The sequence below is a fragment of the Lycium barbarum genome, chromosome 9 (assembly GCF_019175385.1).
Source record: "Lycium barbarum isolate Lr01 chromosome 9, ASM1917538v2, whole genome shotgun sequence".
Lineage (NCBI taxonomy): Eukaryota > Viridiplantae > Streptophyta > Magnoliopsida > Solanales > Solanaceae > Lycium > Lycium barbarum.
Window position 1 is genome coordinate 9,994,841 of NC_083345.1, and position 22,445 is coordinate 10,017,285.

The 22,445-nt window shown below is 33.1% G+C and overlaps 1 protein-coding gene across 3 annotated transcripts; it reads right to left on the reverse strand.

The window, feature by feature from the left end:
- Positions 1 to 971: 971 nt before the first annotated feature.
- On the reverse strand, positions 972 to 6,839 carry LOC132610097 (zinc finger protein HD1-like). 3 transcript variants are annotated; one of them, XR_009571013.1, is made up of 5 exons: positions 6,697 to 6,839; positions 4,828 to 5,601; positions 4,225 to 4,413; positions 3,132 to 3,493; positions 972 to 1,352 (listed from the first exon to the last, which is right to left on the reverse strand). XR_009571013.1 is itself a non-coding variant. In XM_060324356.1 (5 exons), exons 1-5 carry the CDS (start codon positions 6,573 to 6,575, stop codon positions 1,245 to 1,247), a joined length of 1,254 nt encoding a protein of 417 aa, XP_060180339.1. In that variant the 5' UTR covers positions 6,576 to 6,648; the 3' UTR covers positions 972 to 1,244. The 3 variants fall into 3 exon arrangements, 1 of the variants encoding a protein (XP_060180339.1); XR_009571012.1 differs by lacking the exon at positions 6,697 to 6,839 and adding an exon at positions 6,528 to 6,648; XM_060324356.1 differs by lacking the exon at positions 6,697 to 6,839 and adding an exon at positions 6,528 to 6,648 and having other exon boundaries at positions 3,359 to 3,493.
- Between the last annotated feature and the right edge of the window lie 15,606 nt (positions 6,840 to 22,445).

Sequence of the window (22,445 nt, forward strand, 5' to 3'; positions counted from 1 at the left end):
ACTAAGTAACGTCGGGAAAAAATGATTTTGCTCTGCTTTTCCTCCTCCCTGTCTTATTCTTAATTATTGTACATAATATTTTTTGAACTTATAGCGATTGAAGTGTAATATTTTGAAGAAGAGGCTTTAAATTTCTAATATGAAAAGTAAGTTTAAATTAAACAGTTGTTGTGGGAAAAGATTGAAAATATTGGCAAATCACCATTATTGAAAAATGGACTTGTTATATTTGTTATTCTAGCGAATTGATGATATGGTTTGTCCTTGGTGATATATGGAACTTATGTTTCAAACTAGAGTTCATTTGAGGTAGATTTAAGAGTTGAATCGTGTGTTGAAATATTGAAATTCGAAGAACAAGTTGTTAGTGCTAGGCAAAAATTTATTCACCTCAACTTCATGCCAAAGTTTGAAGTGCAACCAAATATATGTCTAGCCGCATGCCATTTGAAATTCAGCATTATGTGTCTGAAGTTTATCCTTGCTAAGACCATAACTTTAGTAAAAAAGTATCTGAAGTTGGCTTTGTCAAGGCCTTAACTTTAGTAAAAAACTATCTAAAGTTGGTTTTGACAAGTCATTAGAGTCCGAAATGTAGCCATTATATGTGTGAAGTTAGATTTTTCCATGATCACAACTTAAGTAAAAACTGTTTGAAGTTTGGCCTTGCCAAGGCCACGACTTCAATAAAAGAAAGTCTGAAGCTTGGTCTTCCCAAGGCCACAACTTCAGTAATAAAATGTCTGAATTTTACTGAAGTTGGCCTTAAAGCCATGCCAAACTTTAGGCAAAAGTGTTTGATGTCTGGCCTTGAAATTTGAAAAGGCTACACTTCAGACAAAAAATGCCTGTAGTTTGCCAAACTTCAAACATAGGTTTTTTCCAACTCCAGTCTCGTATATCTGAAGTAGTTTCAGAGTAGGTATATCTACGGGCAAAATTTAACTTCGAGTACAACTTAAATGGCGGTCCCCAAATCGAGTATTTGCGCATTTCCCGAATAAACTCTTTCCCTTTATGGCCCCAAATTTGCTCAACTTGGGTAGCTCTTGCCATACAAAACACAAAAGTATGACTTACAATAGCACAACATTTACAAAATTTACATGCCCCGACTACGGGACATTGAGTAAGTTATTACAAGTTATTCTTTGTTTTCTTTATTAGTTCATGACTAATTAATACATTAAGTTCTGCAAAATTGTATAATTGCAGGAACAAAGCAAAATAAAGCTGAGAGCTGATCAAATCCAGGATTGCTTGATGCAATAGTTGATTTTGAAGGTATTCACACCAATAATATGTGGAAATATACACAATGACTCCACATCTTCTTCTTTCATCGTCATATACTGTCACACAATATATTTTAAGAGTTTAATTACACTGATATTATAAGGGAATTCTTACACTCTAAAACCACCTAAAATAACTATAAGTAATTGTTCATAATAATGACATGAGTAATATGGTAATAAGACAGATTACCTGCTACAGCAAGTTAGAATACACAAATTCCTTATGCCATTAGTGCACATTTGGACGTATTAGGTAGGGGCAGCAAAAACAAACCATGAAACATGTTCCATCCAACCAACCCAAATTTGAGCAAGCTAATGACTCCCTCTATTTATTAACTTAACCCATTTTGATCCGCTCAATTCAATATATCTAAGTATTGGGTTGATTTTAGCTAAATATGTAGCCCAAATTGACTCAGGAGAAACATTTTAAAAACTATTTATTGTTTGACGTATTTTATATAGTTATAATAAAGAAAAATATATATTATGGTATTAAAAAAATTATAGCTAGGAGTGTTCACGGGCTGATTTAGCCTTTTGGTTACGTGTTCATCTGAACCCATAACTTTTGATATAGAGTATCAATATATATATATATATATATATATATATATATATATATATATATATATATATATATATATATATATATATATATATATCAAGAATATTAAATATCAACCCATAATTTTAGCTAGGCGTGTTCACGATTTGATGAAAAATCGATTCAAACATAAAACAAAACCAAATAGATCATATAAGCTGATACTTCTATGGGTTTGGTTTTGTTTTAAATTTTAAAAAATTAACAATATTGGTTTGGTTTCTTTTATTAAAAAAAAAAAAAGAAATGAACCAAACTGACAAATTATATACGTAATTTAATAATATACAATATTATTTTTTATAAATAATTTTAAATATTTTGTATAGTTTTGCATCAAAATTTTAGTTTTACCATTAATTTTATCCTTAATAAATTAATGTGTTTTAGGCCTGAAGTTCATTTCTTAAAAGAAAGATATGAATCCAAACCAATTTATGTGAAGAAACAACTATGAGATTTTTACCTTTGACTTTTTTGTATTTCTTATAAACTTTATTCATCTTATTAAAATTTATGGATCTCAAGACATTTCTCCATAATCCAAGAAAATAATAGCCACCACAATGAAAATGTAATAAAGGGTTTAAGTTGTCAGAGAATGAAATTCTACTAATTATAGGACAAAATAAAAAGAAAGAGTGAAGTACCATTAAGTTTCTTGAAAATGGAAAAATCGAGCGAAATCTAACTAAACTGATAAATGTGAATTATCTTGGTTCGTTTGGTTTTGATAATTGCAAAGCTGAGTAAATTGTGTTTTTTTTTTTTTTGGATTTTAACTAAAACCCGATCCATGAACGCCCCTAAGTTTAGCAGTACAAACTAAACTGATAAATGTGCATTATCTTGGTTCGTTTGGTTTTGATAATCGCAAAGCTCAGTAAATTGTGTTTTTTTTTTTTTTGGATTTTAATTAAAACCCGATCCATGAACGCCCCTAAGTTTAGCAATACAATGAGTTTAATGCTAAGCATCTTAGAAGTTGAACTCGTTAAATTAAATTCCGGACTCACCTCTTATCACAGCAAAAATAACTATTAACCCGTCCATTTTTTTTTAACTCAATTCATTTGACAAGTCTAATTTCACCCAACACTCCTATTTAATACCCTTACCATCGATGTGTTTCAGCCTGCTTATATGGTAATTTGCCTTATTTACTAAGATGTTACCTTATATACACTAAGAGTATAAAAACATGCTAAGGGTTAGAAGAGTACCTTGTTATATGTAGAGGAGAACCTATAGGACCACATTGGAAAGCTTTATAAAACTCTAGCTAGTGCATCTGACCATCTGTGCAATAGAGAGGGGTGCAGATATCATAGGGACCGGTGGATACATGACAATTGGAGGTGAAAAGTCGACCATTATTGTCATGAGTTGAAGAAGCAACCATATTTGGATCATGATATTGATGATGATAGATAATACTATTGAGCCTTACATCTTCAGTACTAATTGTGTCCTCTTCAATAGTTCCACAAGAATTTGCTTTACTTGCCTCACCAAATTCATCATTTCTTGCAAATCTTCCCCTCACTCTTGGCCTACTATCTGCTAGTGTTTTTCTGCATGCATACTGCATAAAGGCCTCCAAAATCAAACTCAGCAAAAAAAAAAAAAAAAAAAAAAAAAGAATAAAGCAAGGTATCAAATATAAAATGGCAGGGTTAATTTCACGTATAATCATTACATTTTATATTGTCACATTAAAGCAACTTAATAATACGTAAATTTTCAGAAGCTATAAATGACTGGAAGGTCGAATTTTTAGCTGAAAAAATACAAATGATAAGGAAATAAGAAAACCCATTGTGTAAAAGTTTGACTATCCGTATGTTATAAAAAATTTAAAATATTTACATGAAAAATGGGTTACTCGGTGCCAGAAATTTAACCTTCCGATCATTTGTATTCCCTGAGCGATTCACCTAGCTTAATTACTTTAATTGATAAAAGATAGTTTTATGATTTTACTGTTATAATTGGTAAACTTTATTTGCTTTAATATGACAAGAAGATACTATAACAGTTAGTAATTAACTTTTATGGTGAGCAAAGTTTAATAATGATACGTGTAATTAATGGTAAGATGGTATTTCATTAGTCTTTTCGGTTTGGAGATTTCTAGAGGAAGGTTGAGCGGAAATGAAAATTGAAAGAGTTTAAGTTATATACACCTTCAAATGTAAGATTTTTTAACACCGATTGTAGTGGATAACTCATCTTATTTTTAAGATTCCAAATCTCGTATTTTAAGAAGTCTTACTTATAAATATCCTTTGAATAATTTGATAATATAAAAAATACCTTTATTTTTTTGCTGAAATTCCTCTCATTTCTTTTCTTCATGTATCTATGAATCTTCTCCCTCCTTGCCTCAGGTGAACACCTGCCAGTTTTATTATAACTAGGATCTTCAAAGCTTGTGATCTCTGTGGCCAGAGTGTTAGAACAACCAGCACCACTAACCAAATGCTGACTCTCACTGCTAAGTGCCTTCATTTAAAAAAGAAAATTACTTTTAACAAAAGATCAAGTGAATAAAAGCCAAAAAGAAGTAAGCTTCACATCAGTGGTGGAACTAAAATTTTCACCGAGAAATTCAAAATATAAAGAAATACGCATACGAAGAAACCAAAAGAATTCGAGATGTAGTGTATATATGTTAAAAAAAAATTGATCTATTTACATAATACTAATTTTCCGGCAAAGGGGTAACTTTGAAGGGCGCAAGGGGTGCATCTGAAGCCCCTTGCAAAAAAAAAAAATTACAATTTTATACAAGTTCAAAATTATTTTTTATCATATAGTAAATATTGAATCTCTTTTAACGTCTTTATAATTTAAATCTTTTGCTGAAAAATCTTGGCTCAGCCACCATCTATCATGCACATGAAAGGAAATCATTACCTGAAGCTCACTATTGTAGATCCTTGGCAATGCATCAGGGCAAAAAAGTCTACCATTCTCTTGAAAATCCAATTCTTGATTTGGCAATTGTGATCCAAAGAACAAGGCACTATTAGCAGCAGCAGCAAATATTGCTGAAGCTTCAGAATTGATTGTAGTGTTGAGATTCCCTTGAAGGTAATTTACCATGTTAGGATCAAGAAGTGCACAAGAAGGCGAAGAAGAAGAAGCGAGGCGCATGTAAGGAGGAATAGAGGACAACGATTCGTCTTCGTATGCATGGCCTAATGGAGGCCCCATAAGGGGATGATATTGATGAGACAGGGGACCATTTACAATATCTGTAACAGGGCCATGATGATTGTTAAGAGGATTTACGTCGAATTGTTCCTCTTGTTGTTGAAGGAAATGATCCGAGACTGTAAAATTAGCGGATGGTGTGAAGTCTATTGATGCAGAAATGTCATTCTCAATCTCCTCCTGAGTATCAAATATCATCGACAGACTATTGTTGTTGTCGTTATTATTGTTGTTGTTGTTATGGTTGTTGGGGCTAACATCGGTCGTGCTGGTGGCTGCTTTTGTGATAGTATCATCATTCTTTTCACTAGTGCTTTGGAATTTGTTTAGATCAAAATTGGTATCATAAGAGGATTGTTCATCATAGCAACAACCATTTGAGCTAGAAGCTACTTCTGAATTCTGTAATTCTGAAAAAAGTTCAGATTCACAGAAATTCAGAATTTGATCATTGAGAGGGCTTGGCATTTCTTCCTGCAAAAACAAAAACCACAATCAAATTTCTTTAGCAGGAAAAAAACTTATTAGTTACATCTTTTCTACTACTACCTTTTCATAGAATAGAATCATGTCGTTATGCATATTAGCTAAAAACTACCTTTTTCATGCAACTAGAGAGATGCCTAACATTTTACTAGGTACACTTAAAACTCTTGTGACATCTGAATTGTACAAAAAGGACATGAATTCTGAGGATCAAAGAATCCAAAGTTGGACAAGCAATGGGAACTTTTGTAGCTCTAAAAGCCTATTATGATAAGCATGTGACTTGTCTATGCAATTTTTGAGTTCCTTTCATCAAAGTCCCTTTTACAGAACCTTGAAACAGAATCATATTTCATAGTTAGAGAAGTTGAGCAATAAGCTGAAAAGCTAAATATTCCATTTTAATTCAAAGCTGAAAAGCTGAAAAGCAATAAGAACTCTTGATTTTAATGCAACCTAAGAAAATGACAGGAATAGTTGGTCAGGCACCCTTTGAGATAGAAAAAATCTTAAAAAGAAAACAGAAAAAAATGATGAAATCTTATTAGTCATAAAACCTTCTCAGTACTAGTAATACTTTTACTGAAAATAAATGAATGGAAAAAAACTTGCAAATGGCTAGTAGAAAAATCACACAATGAATGAAATGAAGGCAACAACATAAACATAAATTGTTAGTAGTAAAAAGAGTTAACTTTGCCAATGAATACAATTAAGACAACAAAAAAGTTGTTAAGATCCAATTTAAGATCTTGAAAGAAAATTAAAGAGAAAAAGTCAGATAAGAGAACAGAGAAAAAAATATTCAATTCTCAAAACCCCATTTCTATAAGACTTGAATCTTGTCTGTATATCTGTAAAAGAAAACCTATAAGAAATCAACATAGCTTGTTTTTTGAAAAAAAGTAGTATACATTGAAAAGCTGGTGTTCTTGAGGATGAAACATCATGTCCTGCAACATTGTTCTTTCTTGATTAATTTTTTAAAAACTTGAAAATTTATACCATGCATAATATCAAAGGAGCAAATTAAAAAAAGAATGATTAAACAGAGAAACCTGAAATTACCACTCTTTCTGTTACCTTAGTGATACTCATGTTTGTAACCAATGGAAGAGAGAAATCCATGCAAGAAAAGTAGGATTATTTTTTGGACTGGAAAACAGAGAAAAGATATTGGATTATTATGAAAATTAAGAAGATGGTATATGAAACATTTGGGATTATAATAACCTGTGTTGGTCTAAATGGAAATGTACGCTTGTTATATAGGTTCATGGATTGACCGTACATTTGAGTCAAACCGAGGTTGTCGGTGGGCCAGCCAATTTGTGAGATATTTCATTGGTTTTTGACACGTGGAAGGATGTCTTATCTGGCATTTTGATTTTTTTTTCCTTTTAATGTTAAGTGGTAAAATCATAAAAGTACCCAACTTGATGAAGTTGTATTTTCCATACTTTTTCAAAAAAATAAAAATAAATATTTATATATATATATATATACACACACATATCAATGCCCTTACGAGGTAGTGATGAGGTAGATTAACTATGTCGGTATGAAAGTCATTTAGATAAATTGATATCTTACTATATTCAGTACTTTTTTTTCTTTATATATTTTTGCAGATGAACATATGTCCTATCCTTGATGAATAGAGTTAGTTGGTACTTGTTGTTGGTGGGAGGTGGCAGGTTGGGGTGTTCATGGATCGATTTGGGTCGGTTTTTGGTCAAAACTAAAACCAAACCAATTTAGTCGATTTTTTCATTATTAAAACCAAACCAAACCAAACCAAACATAATCCATAACTATCAGTTTGGTTGTTGTCGGTTTTGGTTCGGTTTTTCGGTTTTTAAGAAACCTAATGATATTTCTCTTTTTTTCCTATGATTAGGAAAGACTTTTCCGTCATTTTTCAACTTATAATTAGTTATTACCCTTTTATTGTGGGAGTTATAATTTTCTTTGATTACGAGGAAAATGTCTTAAGATCTATAAGCTAAAAATCAAGTGAATAAAGCTTATAAGAAATACAACTTTTTTTAGGTAAATCTCATAGTTTTTTTTCTTAATAAATGAGTTTGGATTCATGAATTTCTTTTAAGAAATGAGCTTAAGATGTAAAGTTCATTAGCCTAATAGAGATAAAGAAAAATTTGATTAAAAAGTAAACAAAGTATCCAAAATTATTTATAAGAATTAATATGAAGTATATATATAATTGTAAAATAGTGTATTATTATATCGGTTCGGTTTGTTTTTAATAAAACCAAACATTATCGGTTTTGCAAAATTTGAAACCAAACCAAACCCAAACAACTATCGGTTTATTTAATTGGTTTGCAGTTCGGATATGTTTTTAACCAAACCGTGAACACCCCTACTGACAGGTATCTCGAGGAATTAGTCGAGGTGCGCGTAAGCTGGCCTGGACACGCGGTTATTAAAAAAATGAAGATCGGCAGTGGAAGGAATTGAGAATAACTATCTTATTTTTAGGTAATATTGAATTCTCATGCTTATTGTTTATCCTAAAAATGAATTAGGGGGCACAACCATGAATACAGTTAGTGAGATTAGAGCGCAAGAACTCAATGGCTTGCTTGTGTATTTATACGAGACAAAAAAAGAAAGACTCAACTTGCTTAGCAAAATTGTAATGGTGGACAGGAGATTACATAAGAAAAAAGTTTGCAAGGAAAATTGTAGGTGTCACATGAGTTGTTTTATAAAAAACTTTAGTGTTTGGGAGATGCGTGCATCATTAATGCTAATTATCCATCTGAAAATGATTATTTTTTTTTGATAGTTTTTTCAGTCAAAGACATCATCAATAACAATAAGCAAGACTATCCAAATTCGAAACAAGCAGCTTTTCGGGGAGAATATTTATTGTAACTTTGAATAAAAAAGGACTCACTTTTAAGGGTTTGTTTGATATGAGGAAAATGTTTTCCTGAAAAATAAGTAAATTTTACTTATTTTTTAATGTTTGGTAAGTAAGCATAAAATAGTATTCCAAAAGCAATTATACATAATCCTAGAGAAAAAAAAATCTAATTTTTTTGACTAACAAACATGAGAAATTGAAAGTATTTTCCTCCCTATCAACACACCCTTATTCCACAACAATTTGGCTCTGTGTATGTTATGACTATTTCCCATTTTTGCAAAAGAGGGATTTTAGAATAAATATTTGTGAAGGTGATATCAATTTCTAGCATGTATAGGTAACTAGATAGCTTTAGTGAATGCATGCTTTTCGAATATTTCTTCAATTATAGATAGGTGCTCAATTCTGGTACGATGAAAGTGCTAAATTACTGTACTAACTCCCAAAAAGTGGTTATATTAGTAAAAATAATTAAATTGTATCATTAGAAATTCCGTATTTACTAGCTGTTTTTTGTTGTAAAGGAAAACGTTTTAGAAATCTTCTCCGTGTTAGAGATCGAAAAAAAAAAAAAACTTGAAAATCCTTTGCAGTGCGACAACATTTTCTACTATTCTCATGAGTATAATTTATTATGCAAAATTTATCTTACGTGGAATATGAACATAATTCTATCTTTTAGTTGAAAATTAGATTAACTGTTGGTTACTTGGTTAGTGTAAGAAATTAAATATTATCACCTCATGCAAATTTTCACTCCGTCGTACAATTGTAGTACTTTATTTAAATTTAGATATAGAGTTTAAGAGGGCAAAAAATAATTTTTTGTGAGTTCTGATCTTAAATGGGTCATTTGATAATCAACTAAATCTTCAATTTGTTATTTGTAAAGAAGAAATTGAAGCAAAATAGCCATTAGGCAATGACTTTAGTTTACTTGAGACATCAATATAGTATTTAACTCAGCAGAAATAAAATTATTTTCCCTAGGATCCTATTAAATATAATAGAGAACGATAACTAGAAAGATTGTTAAAATCGCCCTCTTCTAAAAGGATCATCTACAAAGTCGTTCGTGTAATCTGTATTCAGGCCAAAAGCTGACATAAATGTTATGGGTAGAATTCTTTCTAATTTTGTTCACATCTTAAATCTATAAATGGACTCATCTCCTTAAAAAAAGCCTAATGGAACCTTCCATATTCCATTTTGAATGAAAGACCTTTCAAATAATGAATCTTATACTATGATCCTGAGCCTTCCAAGCTAACAATGCTAGTTCGATCCCACTACATGCTCTATTTTTTAAGTTATAAAAGCATACAATTAAAGATATACGAGAAGTTTAAAGTTAAATTATTTTTAAATATATAAATGTGTTGTTCTTTTTAAATTGACCAATAAAGACATAGTCACTATGAAATAGAACAAAGAGAGTATTATTAAATGCTTCATTGTCCAATTTACATGTTTAAGTTGAGAATATATACAAATGACTTATCATTTAATAATAATAATAATGTACGGACAATATATATTATGTATTTATTAGATCGACGGAAACATGGAATTGGAATAATTTTTTACCATGAAGCATTGTCAGCGGAAACAAAAACGTCAAAGCATAAGACATAAACCTTATCCTTCAGACTAGCATATAAGTTTCTTATTCTTTGATATTACCGGTCTCTATAAATAGGAGTATCAAATTACTTATCACCTTAAAGTTCCTGCACTTTTTTTCCACAGATAGTCCGTCAAAGGCGCTGGTATTTAATTTTTGCCCTTCAAACTGCTGGTCTTTCATTTTTGCCCTTCGCTTAAAAAAGTGGCCGAAAATACCTCGAAGTTCTAGGTTCGAACCCTGCTCAGTTAAAAAAAAAAAATCGCAAGGCAAGGTTTCTTAGCAAAGTAGGCCTATTCGAGCAAAAGTCTGCCCCTTAAGGCCTAACTTTTGCCCAAATAGGCCTACTTTGCTACGAAACTCTGCCTTACGATTTTTTTTTTACTGAGCAGGATTTTGAACCCAGAACCTCGGATATTTTAAGCGAAGGACAAAAATTAAAGATCAACAATTTGTGGGGCAAAAGTTAAAGACCACCCCCAAATAAGGACAATCGTGCAAATTGCCCAAGTTCCTGAAGGTCAGAAATTATACGTTTTTCTTCAAAAATCTGTGTGGATTACCCTTCATATGGTCTTTAATTGTTGTCCCTCAATTCGTTGGTCTTTAATTATTGCCCCTACTTCTCATTTAATGAAAATTTGTGCGCTAAAGTATCCTTTTCGCACCAGAGATTCTAGGTTCGATCCCTAGCAGAGTCGAAAATAATAATAATTTCGCAAGACATAAGTTTCTATGAACCTATGCCTGTTCGGGGAAAGTTACATAGAACTTTTGCCTTGTCCGACAAAGGTTTGTGGAAATGAAGTTCTGCCTTAATTTCGCCATAGGTTCTATGTAGTTTCATAGAAACCTTTGTCGTGTCCGACATAGTTTCTATGTAACTACATAGCGAATAGGCATAATTTCATATGAACTTATACCTTATTTTTTTTATTTTTTAACTAAGCGAGGGTTCGAATCCAAAACCTCAGAGCATTTCGACCACCTTTTTAAGCGAACGACAAAAATTAAAGACCAACAATTTGAGGAGCAAAATTTAAACACAGCGCCTTTGAAGGGCAATCGGGCAAATTGTCCTTTTTTCTTTCCATAGCCCATAGGCAAAGGTGGGTTGAAACCTTTGTTCATTGGATTCAACTTAATTTGGTATTTTTTGAATTATTAAATATTAAAATCCTGTTCCATTATATCATAGGTATAATCAATTCATAGCTGAAATTTTTTACTGTTAGTCTCATCAAGTATAAATTATGAACCAACCTTTATCTATGGGTAGTGTAAACAGTTTCTAGTACTTAATCTGTTTTTATAACTGCCTCACCTAATTTTATGATTACTTGCTTCTTCCGATCAACACAAATATCGGATAAATGAATAATATAAAAATGGTGTAACATAAATATTTATAAAGTGGAAAGGGAGAAATCTAGAAAAAAAGGAACAATATTTCGTGATTCCAAAAATCTAGGCCACACTTTGGAATAAAATACCTAGTCCTAACTAGGTTACTTTGAATAAAAAATCACATTTATGTAGTCCAACATGGGAGGCAAACATACCCCACCACCCCTATTCCCCCAAACCCCCCCCCCCCAAATAAAAAAAAAAATCCAATCCGTGACAACAAGAAAGAATAATATAGGTGTTGTAAAATGAAGCTAAAAGAGTCACAATATTAATGGATGAAAACCATAGAAATAGAATGACAAAAGAGGAGAGATTTTTACTATTCTTCCAAAATGTGTTTTTTTTTACAAGTGTATCTCATATGAAAATTTATGCCTCTATTTATAGTGATACATATGTATTTAATATATGAAATGGTGGAAGAAAATGGGAGAGCCATTAACAGGGTGGAAGAAAAAGGAAGAACCATTAACATGGTGGAAGGAGCATTATATTTGAGAAATGGACATTCATAATTTCATAACACTCCCCCTTGGATGTCCATAGATGATGTGCATCGTTAAAAACCTTATTGGGAAAACCCTGTGGGAAAAAGCCTCAATGAAGGAAATAGAGTACACATATCTAGTAATACGCTTTGAGAGTTGCCTCATTAAAAACCTTACCAAGAAAACCCAATGGGACAAAACTTGATTAAGGGAAAAAAAGGACAACGCGTATTTTCACTCCCCCTGACGAAGACCAAGATTCAGATGTCGGAGTCTTCGCATTCCAATCTTAAATATCATCTTCTCAAGAGTTGAAGTTGGCAAAGATTTGGTGAACAAATCTGCGGGATTGTCACTTGAACGAATCTGTTGTACATCAATATCACCATTCTTCTGGAGATCATGTGTGAAAAATAACTTTGGTGAAATGTGCTTCGTTCTATCTCCTTTTATAAATCCTCCCTTTAATTGAGCTATGCATGCAGCATTATCTTCATATAATACTGTGGGTATTTTTGTATCATACTTCAAGCCACATCTTTCTCTGATGAAATGTATCACTGATCTCAACCACACACATTCTCTACTTGCTTCATGAATAGCTATTATCTCAGCATGATTCGAAGAAGTAGCAACAATGGACTGCTTTGTGGATCGCCATGATATAGCAGTACCTCCGCATGTAAACAAATAGCCTGTTTGAAATCGAGCTTTATGTGGATCAGATAAATAACCTGCATCTGCATAACCAACAAGATCTGTACTACCTTTGTTAGTATAAAACAGACCCATATCGCTAGTTCCCTTCAGATATCGCAATATATGCTTAACTCCGTTCCAATGTCTTCGTGTAGGAGAAGAGCTATATCTTGCTAGCAAATTAACAGAGAACGCTATGTCAAGTCTTGTAGCGTTAGCAAGATACATAAGTGCACCAATTGCACTAAGATATGGTACTTCAGGACCAAGAAGCTCTTCATTTTCTTCTTGAGGTCGGAACGGATCTTTGCTCACTTCAAGTGATCGAACAACCATTGGAGTACTTAAAGGATGCGCATTGTCCATGTAAAATCGTTTTAAGACCTTTTCGGTATAAGCAGATTGATGGATAAGGATCCCATCTGTCAAATGTTCAATCTGCAAACCAAGACAAAGTTTTGCTTTTCCCAGATCTTTCATCTCAAATTCTTTCTTTAAATATTCAATCGCCTTTTGGAGCTCTTCTGGAGTTCCAATTAGGTTTATGCCATCAACATAAACAACGATTATAACGAACTCTGATTTTGCTTTCTTAATAAAAACACATGGACAAATGACATCATTTATATAACCTTCTTTTACCAAGTACTCACTGAGGCGATTGTACCACATGCGCCCTGATTGTTTTAGACCATACAATGATCTTTGTAATCTGATTGAATACATCTCCCGAGACTTTGAGTTAATTGCTTCAGGCATTTTAAATCCTTCAGGAATTTTCATATAGACTTCATTATCAAGTGATCCATAAAGGTAAGCTGTAACCACATCCATCAGATGTATTTCAAGGTTTTCATGTACAGCTAAACTGATGAGATATCGAAATGTTATGCCATCCATAACGGGTGAATATGTTTCTTCATAGTCGATACCGGGTCGTTGAGAGAATCCTTGTGCAACAAGGCGTGCCTTGTATCTCACAATTTCATTTCTCTCATTCCTTTTTCGCACAAAAACCCATTTATGGCCAATTGGTTTTACACCATTAGGCGTTTGGACTACAGGTCCAAAAACCTCACGTTTGGCAAGTGAATTCAATTCTGATTGAACTGCCTCTTGCCATTTTGGCCAATCATATCTTCGTCGACATTCTTCGACAGATTGGGGTTCCTGATCGTCAATGTCTTTCATAATATTTATTGCAACATTATATGCAAAAACATTATCCACCATAATCTTCGATCGATTCAAATTTATCCCATCATTAGAAGAACTCAATGATAGTTCTTTATTTACTTGAGTCTCGGGTTCCCTAATATCTTCAGGAGTATCGGGATTAGTCAGATCTTGAATATCTTCATGATATTCTTTCGTAGTGTCATTTTGATCATTTTTCGTGTTTCTTTTTCTAGGATTTTTATCCTTAGAGCCCAATGGCCTACCACGCTTCAGGCGCGTATGAGATTCAGAGGCTATGACACTAATAGATTGTCCCTTTGGGACATCAATTCGGATAGGCACATTCTCTGCAGGGATATGTGACTTAGTTATCCTTTTCAAATCAGTAAATGCGTCTGACATTTGATTTGCTATTTTTTGCAAGTGATGATCTTCTGGATCTCCTGTTCACATATGGGGGCACGTGGATCAAAATGAGATAGTGATGGAACTTTTCACGCAATTTATCTTTTAATTTCTTTTTTCTCTCCTCCTAATTGTGGAAAATTTGTTTCATCAAATCGACAATCTGCAAATCGGGCAGTAAATAAATCTCCCGTCAATGGCTCAAGATAGCGAATAATAGAGGGTGATTCAAACCCAACATATATACCTAACCTTCTTTGGTGGCCCATCTTAGTACGATGTGGTGGTGCTACAGGCACATATACAGCACAACCAAAGATTCGGAGATGAGCAATATTTGGTTCATGACCAAATACTAATTGTGATGGGGAGTATTTATTATAATGAGTCGGTCTGAGACGAATAAGAGATGCTGCATGTAAGATAGCATGTCCCCAGACGGTAGTGGGCAACCGTGTTTTCATAAGCAGTGGTCTTGCTATCAATTGTAGTCTTTTAATAAATGACTCAGCAAGGCCATTTTGGGTATGAACATGTGCTACAGGATGTTCAACTTTTATCCCAACTGATAAACAATAATCATCAAAAGATTGAGACGTAAATTCTCCGGCATTATCGAGGCGTATAGACTTAATGGGATGGTCTGGACACTGTGCCCTTAAGCGTATTATCTGTGCTAATAATTTCGCAAACGCCAGGTTGCGAGAAGATAAGAGGCACACATGAGACCATCTTGAAGATGCGTCTATTAGGACCATAAAATATCTAAATGACCCACAAGGTGGATGAATAGGTCCACATATATCCCCATGTATACGTTCTAGAAAAGCAAGAGATTCAATGTCAACTTTCATTTGTGATGGTTTAGTTATCAATTTACCCTGATAATAAGCAGCACATGAAAATTCACCACTTTCAAGAATCTTCAGGTTCTTAAGTGGATGCCCATTTGAATTTTCAATAATTCGTCTCATCATTATTGATCCAGGGTGACCTATTCGGTCATGCCAAAGCAAAAAAATACTTGAATCATTAAACTTCTGGTTTACGATCGAGTGTGCTTCAATTGTACTAATTTTTGCATAATACAGTCAAGAAGATAAAGTTGGCAATTTCTCCAAAACATATTTCTGGCCGGAGACATTCTTTGTAATAGCAATATATTCATCATTTATTTCGTTTAATGTCTCAGCGTGATACCCATTACGGCGGATATCTTTGAAACTTAACAACTAAACATGGCAGAATTATATGCTTTAATAGATTTAAAATCTTGTAGCCTTAAATGGAGCCAATCAAAAACGTGCTTGTGGAAGTATGACCATCTTCAGGTGGTCATATCTATCTTTTAAATTATTCCACAGAGTAAGAGGATCTTTAACAGTGAGATATTCCATTTTCAAGCCCTCATCAAGGTGATGGCGAAGGAATATCATTGCCTTGGCACGATCTTCGTTTGATGCCTCATTTTTATCTTTGATGGTGTCTGCCAGACCCATCGCATTAAGGTGAATTTCGGCGTCAAGAATCCAAGACATATAGGTATTGCCGGATATATCTAAAGCTACAAATTCACGTTTGGTAAGATTTGCCATTAGTAAAGAAAAATAGAAAATCAATACCTTCGAGGCTTTAAAGTATTTTCTCGGAACGGCAGAGTCTCGTGCTGATAACGTGTTGTAAAATGAAGCTAAAAGAGTCACAATATTAATGGATGAAAACCATAGAAATAGAATGACAAAAGAGGAGAGATTTTTACTATTCTTCCAAAATGTGTTTTTTTTTAACAAGTGTATCTCATATGAAAATGTATGCCTCTATTTATAGTGATACATATGTATTTAATATATGAAATGGTGGAAGAAAATGGGAGAGCCATTAACATGGTGGAAGAAAAAGGAAGAACCATTAACATGGTGGAAGGAGCATTATATTTGAGAAATGGACATTCATAATTTCATAACAATAGGAAGTTATAAGAATTCCAAGAAAATCTTGTACTAAGGCACCAACAGAGGTTATTCTAGTCTTTTTTCGAACCAAATTTGCAGGGCAAATTTAGAATTTGAACATTATGGATTCGAACAACAAATTTTACCATAACCCATTTAATTTGCCAAATTCGAAATCTATTATTTGTATTTGGTAAATTAATTAACACATATACATGGTCCAAGTAAAAAATATTCCCTCTGTTTCAATTTATATGAACCCATTTGACTGGGCACGACATTTAAGAAAGAAGGAAGACTTTTGAAACTTCTGGTTCAAAATAAGCCTTGAAAATTTGTGTGGCTGTAAATCATTCATAAAGTGAATTTGTTTCCAAATTAGGAAAGAGATCATTCACTTTGCCACGAACTAAAAAGGAAATAGGTTCAAACAAATTGAAACAGAGGGAGTATTAGTTTTGAATGAACTCATAAGTTATACATTAGATCCGCCCTGCAACCAGGTACATATAGTTGTATAGAATTGCATCAAAGGGTGTGGTATTGTGATCAATAAATTGAGTTGAAAATGATGAGGTCTCAAGTTTAAATCCCAGTAGAGTAAAATATAATAGTAGGTGATTTCTTGACAAAGTTATCTGATACCTATGCAGGTGGAGATATAGTAGCTAGGTATCCCCTGAAATTAGTTGAGGGCGCACAAGCTGACTCAAACACCACTGTTACAGAAAAAATATTTGTTTAAAACGAGCAATGTGCAGAATTGCCCTTCGTTAGGGGTGGTCTTTAATTTTTACCCCTCAAATTGGTGGTCTTTAATTTTTTATCTTCGCTAAAAATCTCTTGGTTTCGGGTTCGAACCCCCGCTCAGTCAATTGTTTTTTTTAAATTCGCAAGGTAGAGTTTTTCATGGGCAGAATTTTGCAAAATTCTGCCTTAAGATAGAGTTTTGAGTGTCTTGCGAATCGAAACATCTGCCTTGCGAAAATTCCTTCTTTCTTTTTACTGAGCTGGGGTTCGAACCCAAAATCTCGGGGTATTAGGCGAAGGGAAAAAATTAAAAACCACCAATTCGAAGGACCAAAATTAAAGAACACTCCAAATGAAGGGTAATCCGCGCAAAAAAAAAGGTTTAAAACAGATGGTTCACCCGTTGTCCTCACAATGGGCTACTGACTAAATGGTTTTGCTAATGTGGTAAAATACACTTCATGTAAATCATATTTATACCAAAAATAGGAAGCAGGCCTTTCTAGGGACACCTTCCTTTTTACTAATTATGGAAAGATTCCAGCTCTTCCAATACTAATCCCTGATGAAGTATATATATCTGAGCAATATATAAGTAGGAATCGACACAAAGAAGATTATGTTTTTTTTCTCTTAGCATTGAGATATATATATTCCAAGCGTTGATGATCAGATGCTTGTAAATTGTAAGCAGAGTTTTTGTATGTGTTGTTCATGTCAATGACTTTTATGAACACTATTTATTCACACGTGGCAGCATCAATGCCAAGAAGTGTGGAGATGGGCATCAAGACTCTTGCTTGGGGGCTAACAAGACACTGATTCTAAAATGATAATGACTGAATGATTCATTCTATATCGAGGTTTGTTGTTTAATTTTGATATGATGGCGCACCACAAAATGAGACTAGAACCTGAATTATTCATCAAATTAAAGGCCTATAGATAATAGGCACTTTTTTCCATAGCAAGCATTCATTGGATGCAATAATGCCTTTTCCTGATAGGTCTAGGTTAAATCAATCAAAAATACTTCATGCAGTTAAGTCTGTGAGGTATCCTTGAAAAGTTTCACATTATTTAAAGAATTCCAACACTTTATATATCTAGTTTTTTTTTTCTTTTTTTTTTCTATTCAATTTTCAATGTGGAACCAAGTTTACGGTACCAACAATCTCTTATTCACAAACTAAATATTACATGGCTCATCACCAAGATTTATGGGTTTATCTCTAGACATTCATGGTTTGTCGTTCAATTTATTCAAGTATTTATGATCATCAAAGTTTTTATGCATGTGTCTCCAAACTACGCATAAAAACAATAAGCTTGCCTGGACAAGCAAAGGTAGTAAGCTAGCCCGTTTCACGTCATCACTCTGCCATCTCAACATATACTCGTCTCCCCGAACTATTACTTGTGATTCGAACAACTGGGCTGCCTCATATTCATCAAGAGTACTTCTTCCAATACCATATATACAATTTTCCCTTTTCTTTTCAACTTGTGTCGCTACACTTTATTCGCACACAGAATAATGGCTTTAACACGGGATAACAATCTCTTACAGTAATATTGCAAGGTAAAATAACACACGATAGACTTATTATAATCACGTCATTCTATGAATTATGCATGTGTGTAGTAGAAGCTCAATGCACTGAGTGGTTCTTTTTAGCTTAGGTGTAGGCTTCAATAATGGTCCTTTCCTTTTCCCATCCTCCAGCCAATCGACCGACCCAGACCCCGTATCTGTCCCTGATGAAAGTCAGGATGAAACCTACTTTCATTCAAAACCAACTCACTCTAAGAAAAGGAGAGCTTTGTGAAAGTTTCAAAAGGAATTATTTATTTATTTATTCATTTATAGGTTATGACTTGGTAAAACGAACCTTGCCCTATACATGGACAATGTCTATATACCTCCCTGTTTGGTGATATAAATCTTTTTAAGTCTGTTCTCATTCCCTTTGATATCAATTAGAGCTAATGACACGAACAAAAAGAGAAAGAAAAAAGATAGTAGTTCATGCATATTACAATCAAAATCATTTTGAAATTTCCTATCTTAAGAAAAGAGAAAATCCTAAGTGGATTCAAATTCAATATTAAGAATACAAAAGTCTATGCTAATTTGTCTCGGAAATCTACATAGAGATACGTAAATAAAAAAACAATGTTAAATTTGGCTGGACACCTTTTTATTTTAAGAAACTTTAATTGGTACAGAAATACTAAGATTAGGCTACTGGGCTGAATTAGCGTAGGCAAAACGTTTTTTCCACGGTTTTAGGGATGAAATTTTGGCTGAACAACACTTTGGTGGCTCTCACATCTTAGAGAAAAAAGTTATAGTAAATGCTAAGCTGTCGATTCTATCTAGTTTTAGAATATCAGTACAATGTTCCCTATTACCCCCTTATTCTAAAAAAAAATTAATTAAAAAGGCCTCAATGGACTTAACCAATTGAATCAAAGATAATCTTAGTATATAACAAATCAAAACCTTATATATTGTGTAAAGTATCATTGATCAATTGGAGGCAATGACTTCTTTGACGTTTGGATTCTGCTTTGCCAAATAACAGTATGGCTTAACCTCTTAATTTGTCATTAATATTAGATATTAGGTTTCAAATTCAGTTCGGAAAATTATGATCAGCTCAAACTTAGATGGATTGAGATGAAAAACTTGAGCCATGAATCTGCGATGCCAACGTGTAAGAAGGAACAGTGTCTTTTTCATTGATGTTGAACAAATATATACAAATGGTTTAACCCAAGAATCCCTAAAAATATGTGAAAAAAGGTTACATAAAATTCTTAAAAGATTACAAACTCTACATTATACATATATTTACCATATATGTACGACTTATACGGCTAACACCCCTTTCCCCCCTCAAGTTGGTGGATGAAGATCCCGAATGTTCAAATTGCAAAAGAGGTGATCAAACTGTGATTTTTTCTAACGCCGCCTTCATAAAGATGTTGTTTATGTGAAGGAACGAAACTACTACAAATGTTCCCAGTAAGTATCTCATCATGAATGAAATGACATTCTTTCATGAAAAATATAGGATTCTAGGCTATGTGCAATGTTGTTTGACTGTCACAATAAAGATGAATAGGAGAGTTGTGAGTTGTTCTTCGACTAATAAAATTGATTTCAATCATTTCATCTCGCATATTGTTATTGCTAGAGTTGTGAATATGGGCTTGGGCCGCGAGGCCGGCCCAACCCAACCTTTTATTTAAGTAGGGTTGGGCTAAGATTTCTTTGGCCCATATAGAAGTGAGGCTCAAAAGCCCAGCCTCTTTTGGCCTGCCGGCCTCAAGGGTTGGGCTGAGGCCAGCCCTTGAGGCCAGAAAAGAATAATAAATTAATTAATTTAAAAAAAATAAGTAAATTAAACAAAAAGATAAAAAGTAATGAGAAAAAAAGAATGTACTTACTAATGGGTAGTAAATTAGAAACTAGAGTAATACTTTTTAGTCTTAGAATTTATATTATATTTAATTTCTTTTGAACGTGATCTGAATTAGTGATAAAAAATAATAATTTATAGTTGTTCTCTTAAATTTTTTTCTTCTATGATATGAATTTGCCCAAGAATAGGTGGTAGAAGATTCTATTTCATATTGCAAAATTTCATGTTCAAATTGTACCGAAAATCACTTAGAAAATGTTATTTCAGAAGATGAAAAAACTTAAAGGGCTGGCCGGTCCTAACCGGCGGCTGCCATTTTGCAGGCCCTTCAATTAAAAGCCCGTCCTAGCCCATTTAATTCTTTGGCCCTTTAGGGCTGGATTGGGTTGGGCTGGGCTGGGCTAACCCATATCGACACCTCTAGTTATTGCCATGGCCCCACACTCTGCCTCTACAGACTACCGTGATGCGATATGAAGCTTCTTAATCTTCCAAGAGATGGGAGAATCGTCTAAAGAGATAAACCAACCCGTGAGGGAGCGTCGAGTCAAAAGACAGTCGGCCTAGTCAGAATTACAACGGTAACTCATGAGGTTTCAGGTTCAAATCTCAACGGAGACAAAAACACTAGGTCATCTCCTCCCACATCTGTCCTAGCATTGGTGGATAGAGTTACCTGAAATATATTGTTTGTGGGAAATGACACGTATTCTGTGAAATTAGTCAAGGTGTACGCAAGCTGGCCCAGACACTACAATTATAAAAAAATGTCAATTAAAAATGTCTTATGTGGACTAAAACCCCTACCTAGTTTGTAAGAGAACTCTTTCTAGGACCAATTAGTCAGAGAGGTAAAAAGGATTAAACATTTAAGCGAAAAGGAGCCCTTTGGATTAGTTGAAAAAAGTGACTTTTAAGCATAAGTGCTGAAAGTTATTTTATAAAAAACAGTTACGTGTTTGGATAAAAGTGCTTAAAGATTTTCAGAAGTAAGGGCATCATTAGAATTAACAGAAAATATAGGAGATAAAAGGGTAAAGTTACTTGTCAAACCAAAATGGCTTTTAAGCCCAAAAAAAAATGTTGGGATTGAGCAACTTCTTGGTTTTGACTTATTTAAGCACTTTTTAACTTAATTTAAGTTATTTTCTATTTTACCAAACACTCAAATAAGTTAAAAAAATGACTTATAAGCCGATTTGAACAACTTATAAGCCAATCCAAACGGGCTGAAGGACCAAGAATACTTCTCAACTATTTAAAATAAATCAAATTTACCCCCATTAGATTTTTTGCTCAAAAATGACCTCCAACTATTCAAATAGCTCCAAAACACCCTTCCTACTACCAATTGCTACTAGGGTTGTTCACGGTTTTGGTGAAATCAAAATCAAACCGAAAATTTAACTAAACCGAATAAAAAAATCGACATTTGGTTTGATTTGGTTTTAAATTTTGAAAACCGATAATATTTGGTTTGGATATGGTTCTATTAAAAAATAACTGAATAAATAATCAATAAATTATATACATAAATTTTATAATTATTTATATGTAGAATATTAGTTTTTCATAAATAATTATAAATATTTTATTCCTTTTAATCATTAATTTGATTTTTGGTCTACTTATTTCACATGATTGTTTAAGGCCCATGTTTTTAAGAATATGTTTAAGCCCATGTCTTTAAGTCTTTTAACTCTTTAAGTGTTAATTGTAAACCTATTAACAGAAGCTCACGTTAGAGTCTAATGTTTTTAACTTAAATTTTTAGTCTTTCTTTGTTAGTCATTTGATTTTAGGTTGTTTTTTTTTCTCGAATTTATACTTTTCTTTTTTCTTGTCTGAATAGGTTCTAAACTTCTAATATTTTTCATATGAAAATGACAGAGGCGGTAGATTTAGAGGTTCCTATAGAAGATAATTAAGTAACTATCAATAAAAGTTATCTTTGAACAAAAAAAAAAGACATGTCTTTTTCAACTTTTTAATGTT